Here is a 13547-nt window from a genome sequence, read left to right on the forward strand (position 1 = left end):
AACACTTTTCTGGAGAGATCTGTGTTGGGATGCTAGTACGCGTGAACCTTCTCCTCGAGGGGATCCAGAGATGACCAGATTGTCCGCCCCGGACCGGTGCAGGCTCAATGTGGTTATCTTGCTGCTCTTATTCTGCAACAGGCACGCCGTGCTGTGCCCAGTGGCCCCCTAGACTACCGGTCACACTCCCGCACTTGTTTTTCCCCCCTCTTTGGAAATCCTGAGATTCAAATACAAATGAAGGGTCCAATTTTGTCTTTCCTGGATTCATCTGTCTGGAGTCTGTATTGGCTAGTGGCTGGCTTTGGGACTGAGCCCTTGAGTGTTTTGGGGTTTTTGTTTTTTAAGCTATGTGACCTCCCCATGTATTTGGTTCTTCTTCAGTTCTGATGCACCTTTCATCTCCAACGTCTCCACCATTTGTAATCGGGGCCAGATATACCGAGGGTGACTCGCTCACCACCCCCTTTCCTCCCCTAAACACACAGATCCTCCCAATTCCAAAATAGTTGCTTGGGTCTGAGGGCGTGAGCCTACATCAGTGACCTTCACCTTTTCGGTGGAATACAGGCAGGCACCCGGCTGGCTGACGGCAACGGAGCACTGCCCGAATGCTTTCTTATTTAATACGGCTGAATCACACCCCTCTCCTCTCCGGGGTCTCAGTCCCTGAGCCAGTTAGCACACCAATACAGCACAATGTCACAAACAATTCCCATACACACATACACAGTAGAGCAGATTATTTCTGTGCTGGGATCTGGCTGCCCTGCCTGGAGCACCAATTAGCTGCCTCACCCGACAGCCCTGTTAAAGCCTACTAAGGACAGTCGGCGCTACGTTAACTGTCAGGAAATAAGTATTCATCTACGCGCCTGACACCAGAACACGGTTCCCAAAATGGATAAAACAATTCTTTTCTAAACGCACACCCCGACAATACACATTCTAGATTCCTCAAAGGTGTAAGATTTAGTATAAAACTAGCCTTCATTCTTATCCCTCTGTGATTGCTTCTCAGACTCCTAGAGTCAGAGGCCCCCAAACCACCCCCCTCCCGCCTCCCTTCAGATGACACAGGTGAAAATTCCACGGGTAAATACAGACCCTTACAAATTCTTGAAAAACGCGTGACAAAAACACCCAGATATCCAGGCTTTATACATGAAACCATACACTCAATTTGTACTCTAAGATTCACCCTGACCAATAGTTAACATAGCACTTTCTGTCTTCCTTCTCTGGCCTGCACTCTGCCTGGTTTTAATACAGAATACAAGTATCACCAACATTAAACTCATGACCACGAGGGTATTCCTTTCCCACTGCCAATTAATACTTGAATTTCTCCAGGAACTTTTGCAAGGGAGCTTGACCAATCGTTTCCCTATGGGAGAGATGCAAAGTTGACAAATATACAGTTTAAGAGATGGTGTTGCTCCAGGGAATTTTCTAGCCTGATCCCACCCAAAAGCAGGAATCTGAAGGATCAGTTCCTTTGTCACAGTCCAGGCTCACAGACCTGGAAACCATGATGAAGTGAAGTTGCCAAAATGTGGAACACCTAGCAAAAGTAAATTTGTCCCTAAACACGTTAACTAACAGTGACCCTTCTAAGTGTGACCCATCAGTCTCTTTACATTTTAGCCTTTATACAATCAGGACATTTTGCACAAATAAGGAACATACGGGCATCTCCAGTCACACACCAACCACTTTAAATGCCGTAACGGTCTCCAAATAAACTGACGTACAAAATTTACTTTAGAAAAAAAAAAAAAATCCATCAAGGAAGGTCTAGTTTGACCCAGACTATCAGAGTTACTCTGGCTGGACGTAAAGGTGACTGACTGCATTCAACTTGCCTACATTCCTCCTTCACCCAACCCAAACTCTGTCAAATTTACCCCGGTAAATCGACAGATACACAACTGCTGACTTTGCAGGACACCTTCTTCCCTTATATTTAAGAACTTTCAGCCAGTCCTAAATTACAGCCTAAACACTGAGAAATCAAATCCCAACCCCTGGCATTTCAGGTCTACCCAGAATTATTGTATGTTCTTTTCGGATGTGAACCTCTAAGGGATTTTCAGACTGACCGTTGCCTGGGCCTTCCTACCATTATTTAGGGAGCGTGTTAAGCACTCACCTTCACCAAGAAAATGCCCAGTATTTCAGGAGGTCTGGGGGCATGCCAGGCATCTGTGTCCATCCAGAATCTGCCCTGTGAAGCCCGAGGAGTTTCCTCAGGCAGTTTACAGTAGGAACCTAATCGGGCCAGGAACTGGCCCCCCAAAACTTTATGAATTGTAGCTCCTTTTGCTTTCCCTCTATTGTCTTTTCTTCCTTTCCCACTTCCCCGCTATCCCCAGTTTCACTCTCACGGGGTGGAGATGCAAGAGGGAGGTGAATCTGACTGCAGATACACAGTGCTGCCCTGCCCTGCTAAGGGCTGGATGGGGAAGTTTGCTGTTTGATTCCCAGGGCTCGGTAACCCCCTTTCAAGTGCCCAATCTATAGGCTTGTCACTTCCCCTACACTGCTCCTGCTCAGATTCCTCTGTACCTACTATATTCTCATTTTTAAAATAATGATGGTATTCGTTAAGCGCTTACTTTGTGCCGAGCACTGTTCTAAGCCCTGGGATAGATACGAGGTTTTCAGGGAGTCCCACGTGGGGGCTCAGTCAATCCCCATTTTACAGATGAGGTAATTGAGGCACAGAGAAGTGAAGTGACTGGCCTAAAGTCACAGAGCTGACAAGTGGGGAGCCGGGATTTGAATCCACAACCTCTGCCTCCCCAGCCTATGCTCTGGCCACTAAGCCACGTCGCTTCTCATTTTCTCTCGAGGAAATCCTCAGAGAACCACAGTGATCCCTGGCACACCTGAATTCATCAAGTGTTCTAATCCAACTGGTTCCCCCACATCCCCTGGGTGACCTGTAGTTTCTGACATTTTGAAGTTAAGGTCCAGACACTCCCCACTAGCATAAAAGGGACTCTCGGCGGTTGAACTGCAGGTAGCGGGACTGGGTCCTGCAGCAGGGTTGGGGGTTGTACACCTGAAACAAGTCATCTTGGGGGCCAAGTCTGCTCCCCGGAGCTAACTGAGGGTGTCCTAACCCCTAACCGGACCTTGATGTCTCCCTGAGCCTACATTTCTGGGTCGGGACCTCTCTTAAGCCAGTTTGTTTCCTTAAGGGGCTGCCCTCATTGCTTGCCGTCTATCCTGGATTTCCTCAAGCTGCTGTTTTGTCCGGCTGCACAGAAGCGGGAGTCTGGTGGACCTGAGAGTCTGCGCTAGCGGCCCCAGCCGGAACGCACTTAATGTATATATCTTTAAATTACACATTATAAATTACTCATATTGTTATCTGTCTCTCCCTTTAGGTGGTAAACTGGCCGTGGGCAGGGAACGTCTGCTAACTCCACCGTATTGTATTCTCCCGAGCGCTTAGTACAGTGCTCTGCACATGATAAGCACTCAATAAACACCACCGATCGACTGAGTTATTTCACCACCACCGGGTTTGCGCCTTGGCCGGGTAAGAGGCTAATCTTCCGGGAACCCCTGTCGCGTTCACAGATCTCACTGGAATTTGGAAGGAATCGGCTGGGATCACGATTCTAACAGACTCCCACTTCCAGTCGGATCGATCCATCTTCCCCAGACTTTTCCGTTCGTCAGGGACCTCTCCCGGTTCACCCGGCAGCCGCACCTAGATCCACGTCCGGAGGCGGTCAGCCCATCTACGGGGATACGCTCGTGGGGAAGACCAGCCCCTTTCCCTACCCCACTCCCTTGGGGGTACACCCCAAAAGCACGCCTTCACTACCACGACAAAACAGAGCAAACCTTCCTCAAGACAATTCTGGTCCCTAAAGGACCCAACAGAGCCACCTCCTTCCTCTCATACAGCTCCGATGGAGCCTTCTCCACTCTTAGCAACTTAGTAAACTCAGAAAGGGTCCCATTCTGACCAGGCCATCCTTAATTCTTTTACAAGCATTCCTCTGTCCCTGGACGAGAAGGAAGTCAGGACGATCTCCTCCGTCACCTCTTGCCTCGGGGAGCGATCCGACGCTCGGGCCTTTTCATCCGAATCCTCTACGGGGCCAGACGCCACACGGGGAACCCTACACCCTCCCCACAACTCAAGTGGACGAGCCCCCGGTAATACGTGCCGTGTTCTTCGGGTCACCGGAGCAACCTGCGGGGGTTTCGATGACCCCGGGTCCTCTGAAACATCCGGGTATTTCAGGTAAGGAGGGGGAGCTGAAGGTTCCACCTGTAAATGACAAGATGATCCCCCTTTCCTTGGACTTCTGTCTTTCTCAATTCTTCCCCAGTTTCTCAAGACCCCGTTTACTCTTTATCTCCTTCTCTGTCCACTGCACCCCAGCCCGAGACTCAGGTGGATAAAACCGAGAATTAGACCAAGACTTTCTGCTGTTCCACTATCTCTTCCAGGGCAGCAATATGTTCCTGCAGTCTCAATCCACAGAGCCTGGATCACTACTCCTTCCTTCTTACTCGACTTCACCGTCCCTTTGGAGTTGCAGATCCCAGTGTGGCCTAGTGGAAGGAGCCTGGGCTTGGGAGGCAGAGGTCGTGGGTTCTAATCCCGGCTCTGCCATTTGTCAGCTGTGTGACTTTGGGCAAGTCGCTTCACTTCTCCGGGCCTCAGTTACCTCATCTGGAAAATGGGGATTAAGACCGTGAGCCCCACGTGGGACAACCTGATAAACTTGTATCTGCTCCAGCGCTTCAAATAGTGCTTGCCACTTAGTGAGCGCTTAACAAATACAGTCATTCTCATCATTATTATCCTGCCAGTGGTGAAGGCCTGTCCAACTGCCCTCAGGAACCTGGTAAAGCGCCCCCTTTTGCTTTCTACAAGACCTGATAAACCCACCCAGATGTCCAGTTTCCTACGCAGACATCAGCATCGCTATTCTCGGTTGCTCAGCCTAGACAGCCAGATTGCACTCATATCCCTGAAGATGTTACCACCTCCTCCCTATCACTACCCCGAGTGACACCGGTCGCTACCCCGAGGACCGACATCACACCGGTCGCTACCCCGAGGACCGACACCACACCGGTCGCTATCCCGAGGACCGACACCACACCGGTCGCTATCCCGAGGACCGACACCACACCGGTCGCTAACCCGAGAACCGACACACACACGTTGCTATCTCGAGGGCCAACACCACACCGGTCACTACTCTGAGCACCAACACCACAACGGTCACTACTCCGAGTGAAAACACCACTCCAACCACTAAACTGCCCTGCTAGCTGTTACCTCCCACCTGTAGGGTAACAGTACTATCCCGCTGGCCAACCATTAGCGGAAGGACCACACACCGGGATCACGGCTTACGACAGATCTTTTTTAAAGCGACCCCATGGCTCCCCCATGCCAGAGCGCACCTTCCCAGCATTATTTGGTAGATGCGCACCTCTGCAGCAAAGGCGTGCACCTTTAAGAGCCAAAGAAATCCAAACGCCCGAAGACTTCCCGACTCCTCCCCGTAGTTTTCAGTCCATCAAAGAGTCCTCCGGGATGAGCGAGTTCCTCCTTTCTTTTGGTGGTCGTACGGGGGAACCGCTTGGAGGAAATTCCTCTTCCGATGAGATAAACAGTGCCGATCCCTCCTGCTTTGTTGAGAGTGTACGGCAACGGTTTCCTGGAGAAGTTTCTTTTTTTTGATGCTAGTAGGGGTGAACTTCCTCCTTGGGCAGATCCAGAGATGACCAGACTATCCGTCCTTCCTGGTTTTGATGCTAGCATGCCAGAACCTTCTCCTTGAGCAGTTCCAGAGATGACCAGAATGTCCACCCTGGACTGATAATGCAGGCTCAGTGTGGATATCTTGCTATTACTCTCCAACTAGCACACTGGGCCCCCTGACAACATTCTGGCCCTAACAAAATGCCAGAATATATATACCTCCAACCTGCCATCTGCCACCTGCTCCACCACAAAAGTAATTTTCCAAATATATAGTCAATCAATGGTATTTACCATAACTAGAAACCATCATACTTGACCTTCATCTCAAGTTGGGACAGGTTAACTGATGGTTAGGACTGTTTAATGCAAGAAAAAATTGGGTAATCATAGGAGTGGTGTTTCAGGCGGCCTGTTAGCCTTAGGGGAGAGATCTGCCGAGGCAGGGAGATCACGAAGGAGGCAGTTAATATTGTCCAGCTGGGCGGAGATGACTAGGGCTTGAACCACAGGTGGATAGAAAGAGATAAGTCCATGAAATGTTACAGAGGAAAACCTGGTAGGGTGTCCAGACTGCCTAAATGTCAAAGGTAAAGAAGAGAGGACCAAAGAGGACATCAAGGTTGTGAGGTTGGGGGCTAGGAAGGAAAATGGGAAAGAGGTTTACAGGAAAAGCAAAGAAATGTATTTCGATCACAGTGAGTCTAGGGTGCAGGTAGGTCACTCGGTTGGAGATGGAAGGCAGGAGAAGAAACTGTCAAGATGGGGAGAGGACAGGGCAAGAAACGTTGACTTGGAAGTCTATGTGATTTTCACCCAATTAGGTCCCAGGGAGTGACACGTTTGAGTCTTCGGGTTCTTAGGCAGACCTACCTCCCAAATTGAAGCGATTTCGACCCCAGCCTCACACCGCAGCAGTGGTCAACTTCCAAAGAGCGACCAGTTAACAATCCAGGGTTCGAGCGCTCCTCTCAGAGGTTTACTCCCCACCACAGATTAAAGTGATCTTTGCTCTTCTACTTGGACATCACTTTTAACCTGAGGGGCGTGGGATGGGGGAGGGAACGGCAAGAGGCTGCAAAGTCACTTTATAATTAGATCTCTTCAGTACTAAACATGAACATGCTCTACAGGCATAAGGCATAATGCAGTAAATTAAAAGAAATCTGGATTAGATCTGGCCACTTTTATCTTCCTCTGGAAATGGCTTCCTTCATGAAAAGATCTTATTATTGAAAGATGCTAATAGGGAGCAAAAAAATGTGCCATCAACCCAAGTTTCTTATTAATCAATGATGTGAAACAATATTGCTTTGTCATGGAACAGCAGGGGGATATTTCCTCTTCAATCTCATATTCCTACTTTGATTCCAAGAAGTCATTAGTATTGCTAATTTTTTTGGAAGACAAAGAGAACGGTCAGAAGCAGGGTCATTTTATTAGAGGAACTGGTAAGCAGATGGAGGGACGGGACCTAGCTAAGAGAACCCTCGGAAAAGTGGAGAGTGGGGACCCTGCCTCAAATTCTGCAGTACCTTTCACCCCTGAGCTATAGACAGAGAGGAAAGAGGAAAAAGACCAGCTCAAGAATCCTCACAATGCTCCCTGAGCAATTTAGGATAAAAGCAAGGATTCTTGAGGTTTGCTCTAACCCTACAGCATCAAGGGGATGCCCCGGAAGTGCCAGAGAAACTATAATAATGCCAATGCTTCCAAGTTCCCCAAGCCACTCTTCCTCCTCTCTCCGGAGATCACCATCTGATTACCTTGGTTAAGATGAGGAAAGGAAACGGAAAATTTCTACCAGCTGGCAAAGTCGTGGGGTCTAACTACTGTTATCGATCGATCCGAACAACTGATAAAAGGCACTGTTATCGGCTCTCAGACATCCTCTCCATTTGAATGACTATCTGCACCCACCATTTCGACATATCCGTTCCCGAATGGGCCGAACCTTCTTTCTTTCAATCCACAGTCTTATATCTCTTTTATCCATGAAAGGAACCTCTCAGAGGCAGGTCCCCGGTGGTGTTCTAGCTTAAACTTCAATCCGCACTGGCTCAGCACGACCCGCTTTAAAGAGAGATCTGGATGAAAGGATAAATGGGTTAGCCCAAATAGATGCACTGAACACTGGCTGCACCCAATCCCAGGTGTGAGAGGATGGGATCTAGTTCCCTTCCCAGCTCCATTACTGGCTTGCTTAGCTTCTTCTAAGTTTTTGGGTGAGAAACCAACCAACCAGTGGCTTCTACTGAACCCGAAGTGTGAAGCAATTTACTCTCCCAAGAACACTATACAACAGAGGCAAGACAATACGGTTCCTCAGGGATGTTCTGGTAATTAGCTAAGAAATTTAAAGTGCTCTCAATACAATCGTAGCAGTAACAGAGGTAATATGGATGAGAGAACTTAGCCACCTCAGAATTTTCATCACGTTAAGTGAACTTTTAAATTACTAGGTAAGATTAATGAATCCTACTGCTCAAACTTAACATGTCCAAAACAGAATAGCTCATCTTCCCCCCCAAGCCCCTCTTCCTATCACCATAGACGGCGCCACTGTTCTGTCTCACAGGCTCGTAACCTCGCCGTTATATTATCTTATGATTACTTCGGTGCTTAGAAAAGTGCTTGGCACACAGTAAGCGCTTTAACAAATACCACTAATTATCACTACTAAACTTGATTCATCTCTCTCACTCAATCCACACATTCAATCTGCCACAAAATCCTATCGGGCCTACCTCCTGACATCTCTAGAATCCCTTTCCTCTCCATGCAAACGATTACCACGTCAATCCAAGCATCCATCACTTCCCTCTCGACTACTCCATCAGGCTCCTTCTAACCTCCTGTGCAAACTCTCTCTCCCGTCTCCGATTCATATTTCATTCTGCTGCCGGGATCACTTCTCAGATAAAAACATTCAATCCGCAAAAACCTCCAGTGATTGCCCAGCCACCTCCGCATCATATAGAAACTCCTTCCACTGGCTTTAAGCCACTCAATGGGCTCTCTCCCGCCTCGTTAACCTCGCTGAACCCTTCTACAACCCAACCCGAACACTCCGCTCCTCTAAAACCAACTTCCCGCCTGAATCTCGATCTCGCCTATCCCGCCACCAAAGCGATGCCCACTTTCTCCCTCAGGCCTGGAACTCCCTCCTGCTTCACATTTGACAGTCCACCACTCTCCCCACCTTCCAAACCCTCCACCTCCCCTCCAACAGGCCCTTCCAAACTAAACTATTTCCCTTATCTGGCCTCTATTCTGCACCGAATAAGAAGTTGGCTGCGTAATCCTTCAGCACTCTCGTATTCATCCCAGCCCCACGGCACTTATGTACACATCCTTATATTCTAGTATTTCCCCTAAGCCTAATCATTTTAATGTGTCTCCCCCTCTAGACTGTAAACTCTTTATGAGCGGGGATCACATCTACCAATTCTGTCGTGTTGTACTCATCCAAATGTTTAGTACAGTGTTCTGCACACAGTAGCACTCAATAAATACCAATGACCGCCATTTAAAGTATTCTGAATTTTGCAATGCTTTTCCTCCAACAGTTCAAAGCTTTTAAACTTTGCCCAGTACTTTCCACAATAGTCTTCTAAGGTACGTAGTAGTTAGAATGAACTGAGTTGTATTTAAAGTCGGGAAGAGAGAAGCAGCTTGTGTCAGGTAACCTAGTGAACCCGCGGCAAACCCAGCAGTTGAACCCCATTTTGCCTCTTGTTCACGGGTTACGTCAACTGAACGAAGTAGGGGAAACATTAAAAAAAAGTTTTAAATCGAATCCTCTTTTGAAATATCATCCAATGATTGGCAGCCCAAGTTACGAAATCCAGGGTTGCCTAAAAACACCACCCTTTGTTCCGGCTCAACTAAACGTACTCCCCTTCCCACAGAAAGAAATAATGATTTCCTGGACCGTTTTATTGATTCTAGAGCATCAAAGAAACTTGAGAAATACAAATACTTTGCAAAGGTCGCTACAGAGTTTTGTCTCGTGTCCCATAACAGTGATTTAAAGGGGCCAATTGCTTTCCACAAAGCATGCTGGAAAAAAAAAACAAACAACACCACATAAAGTCCTTTGCCCCTTAAGTCAGTTAACAGATTACAAGGACACGAGGAAGCAAAAACAGAGCCAGGAGAAGTCGGCAAGGAAAGTGTGAGGAGTGGTAGCCAGAGCGTCTCTGCAGAACGAGGGGAGCTTTGGGGGAAGAAACAAATCCACAATAAGGCAAATCTAGAGGGTGGAGCGCTACCGAAGTCTGGAGGCACCGACAGGACTGAAAAGGCAGGTGGAGTCACCGGTTTTTCAGAACCCCTGTCAAACACCTCGCTCAAAAGGCAGCTGGAGCCTGGAGTCAAGAGAGGCTCAAGAATACACCCTAGGCATGTGGGATGTTATAAAAGTAGATGGCCTACGACATCTGTTTTCTTCCACACGTAGGCTAAGGACCAAAAGCCACCGTCCAAAGTCTCTACGAGGACACGACCGAAATAAGCTAATCCACTCACCTGTGGATTCCTAGACGTAAACTAATATTTCAACTGGCCAGCTCTGGGCTCCTTCCCACATCACAAGCTTATTCAACCAAGGGGAGAATGTGATCTTCTGATCCACATCCTAATTGGTGTGTTAAGCGGAACGCTTTCCGTAGGTCCGTTCTGGTCAAGTGTCAGAGACTACTTACTGTTCGACAGGAAGCGGTTCCTTTGCAGCTTCTGCTAGCTCTTTCTGAAGTTTGGCTTGCCGTCTCCTGTGATAACCAACAGAAACGATTTTTAGTCCTCGGTTCATCTGTGCTTCGGGGTTACTTTCCCCAAGACCTTCGTGCAGTCCAGTAAATAGCATTACTACTACTTAAAACACAAGATAACAGACTGATCGAGTCTCTTTCAGCCCGCTTCCTCGTTTCCTTCATATCTGAGCTGACTTCTAAGTCCCGGGGATAAGGACACCCTACCTAGATACGGCTCAGAACAGTGCTCGGCACATAAGAAGCGCTTACCAAATACCATCATTATTATACCGTAATCGCTCATTTTAATTTTTCACAAAGATGTCTCTTAAGAAGCTAACAACAAATGGTTCGGGGGGAATCACCAGAAGCAAAAGTACCAGGGCACTTTGCCACCAGACGGAGCCCTGTAGAATGAAAATGATGGTGCTAAATTTATTAAAATGTATTTATTACACGCCCCACATCGAGGTAGATGATAAGGAAGTATAGACGCAGTCCCTATCTCGCACAGAGGGGTCACAGTCCGAGAGGGAAGGAGACCAGGCATTTTATCTTCATTTTACAGAGGAGGAAACTGAAGTACACGGAAGTTAACTGACCTGTCCAAGGTCACAAAAAGGCAAGTGGCAGAGCTGACGTTAGAACTCAGTTCTCTTGACTCTCAGCCTTGTGCTCTTTCCACAAGGCCACACAATCGATCAATGGTATTCATCGAGCCCTTGCTGTGTGCGGAACACTGTACTGAGCGCTCGGGCGAGTATACGCCACAACAACGTAAGAGACTTGGCGGAGCCGTTCCCTGCCCACGACGCGCTTCCAGTCTAGAGGGCCGGGCTGCCTCCCGAAAGGCAGCTGGCTTAGAAATTGGTCGGATTCCGTCAGTAAGGAGATACGGCGAGCGAGTTAAAGGAGGACGCTCAATTCCCCATCCTCCTTAAAGTACGCCAAAGAATCGGGTTCAGCTGAAACCGTTTTTAAGAACGAGTTAAAGTAAGAGGCCCGGGTGGTGAGCAGTCACCTTGAGTCCTTTTCGTTTTCTGCATTTAGGCGATTGGCTTCCTGGGCCTTCTCTGCCATCCAGCGGGTGACCAGCTCTTGGTTGTCTTCAGTAGTTTTCCTCAGCTTCTCTTCCAAAGCCGTGAAGGTGATCTGCAGGGCGTCGTACTCGTCCTTCAGGGTCTGGTTTGCCCTTTCATGGTCCTGCAGCTTGTTGCGAAGCTCCTGGCATTCTGTCTCTAATTCGGCGATCTTCCGCAGATATTCTGCAATTCTGCAAGGGCGAAGTGTGAACGAGAATGACAACCGGAATGCTCATCTACCCATCCAATCCCTGGCAGGGGGCATTAATTTTACTCACTTGGCTTCGTTTTCTTGCATCTCTTTGTCCTTCTGTTGCATTTGGTTGTTCAGGTCAATTACCGACTGGGCCAACTAAGAGAAAGAAAATATTGTTTATGCCAAAGATTTAAACGCACCCCGCTACAAAAACAAGTTTCGGAGAGTTGTCGAGTACTTTACCGGAGCCCAGTTGGGCTCTAAAAACTGGATTCTCATACTAGAGCAAAAGAGGGGGATGTGCTAACCTCCCCACGTTTCTTATGCAGTTCAGTTAGTTCTTCTTGATGTTTTATCCTCATCTGGGCCATTTCTTGCAGTTGGCTATTGTTCCACATTCCATCATGCCCCTGGCTGGAATTAAAAGGCAAACAAAAAAGGTAAATAAAGAGGAGACGGGAAGAAAAAGAAAACAAATTTGCCTCAAGTCTCAAACAGCTCTTCATTTATATAAGGATTTTTCAAGTTCCTACACTTCTGTGTAGTCACCGAGGTACAGTTAAATTACTAATTGTAAACATTCGTAGATGCAAACTGCTATTCCGCTCAGTAATGCCTCACGCATGGAACGAGATGTAGCGAGGTGAAGAGAAAATCAGGCCACTTGACTCTTTCACTGAAAGCCTAGCTATAGAGTGATAACGATAGTTTAAGCAATTCAAGCCTTCAAAGGAAGCCCCCATATGAAATTAATAGATTTCTGGTCTTTAAATTATTGTTTATCAAAAGGCTACTGTGCAGAGAACATCGCAAAGGGCATTTGGGGAGCATAAGGAAATATAAAATATGTTCCTGGCACTCAAGTCAGTCAATCGTATTTAGTGTGCAGAGCACCATATTACGCGCTTGGGAAAGTACAATATAACACACACATTCCCTGCCCACAGTGAACTTAGTCTAGAGGGGGAGACAGGCACTAATATAAATATATAAAATTACAGATACACACACAAGTGCTATGAGGCTGGGAGGGGGAAATGAATAAAAGGAGCAAGTCAGGGTGACACAGAGGGGAGTGGAAGAAAAGAAAAAGAGGGCTTAGTCAGAGAAGGTTTCTTGGAGGAGATGGGCCTTCAATAAGGCTTTGAAGGTTGGGGGGAGAGTAACTGTCTATCAGATATGAAGAGGGAGGGCATTCCAGGCCACAGGCAATACGTGGGAGAGAGGTGGGCGGCAAGATGGACGAGATCGAGGTACTGTAAGTTGGCATTACAAAAGTGAAGTGTGTGGGCTGGATTGAAGGAGGACAGTAGCTAGGTGAAAGTAGGAGTGGGCAAGGTGACTGAGTGCTTTAAAGCCGCTGGTAAAGAATTTCTATTTGATGCGGAGGTGGACGGGCAATCACTGGAGGTTTTTAAGAGGTGGGGAAACATGGACTGAACATTTCTGTAGAAAAACTGAACCGGGCAGCAGAGTGAAATATGTCCTGGAGTAGGGAGAGACAGGAGTCAAGGAGGTCAGCAACGAGAGTGATACGGCAATCAAGGCGGGACAGAAAAAATGCTTGGATTAACATAGTAATCCAAGGATTTTACAATCTAATGGTGGGGGAAAGACAGGTAGACTAAACTGACAATACACAAAAAGCAAGAGAATAGATTTAAATGTTGAACACAAGTGAATAACAGATAAATATATAAAGAATCCTGAGACGGCAAGACAAAAACAATCAGGTCTGATTTAATGGCTGTAGTTGTAAACTGAAACCC

The 13547-nt window shown here is 47.5% G+C and overlaps 1 protein-coding gene across 5 annotated transcripts in view; it reads right to left on the bottom strand.

Annotated features, from left to right (window-relative positions):
* ATG16L1 (autophagy related 16 like 1) overlaps positions 1-13547 on the bottom strand; it is a 45150-nt gene that overhangs the window by 22063 nt on the left and 9540 nt on the right. For all 5 annotated transcript variants that reach the window (XM_007658746.4, XM_016225859.3, XM_001520889.5 and 2 more), the window contains exons 3-6: positions 12087-12192; positions 11861-11934; positions 11522-11773; positions 10453-10518 (exon numbers count right to left, since the gene is read on the bottom strand). In XM_007658746.4, coding sequence (XP_007656936.1) covers positions 10453-10518; positions 11522-11773; positions 11861-11934; positions 12087-12192 — 498 coding nt within the window. The remainder of the gene's footprint in view (positions 1-10452; positions 10519-11521; positions 11774-11860; positions 11935-12086; positions 12193-13547) is intronic.

The sequence above is a fragment of the Ornithorhynchus anatinus genome, chromosome 1, assembly GCF_004115215.2.
Source record: "Ornithorhynchus anatinus isolate Pmale09 chromosome 1, mOrnAna1.pri.v4, whole genome shotgun sequence".
In the NCBI taxonomy this organism is placed as follows: Eukaryota; Metazoa; Chordata; class Mammalia; order Monotremata; family Ornithorhynchidae; genus Ornithorhynchus; species Ornithorhynchus anatinus.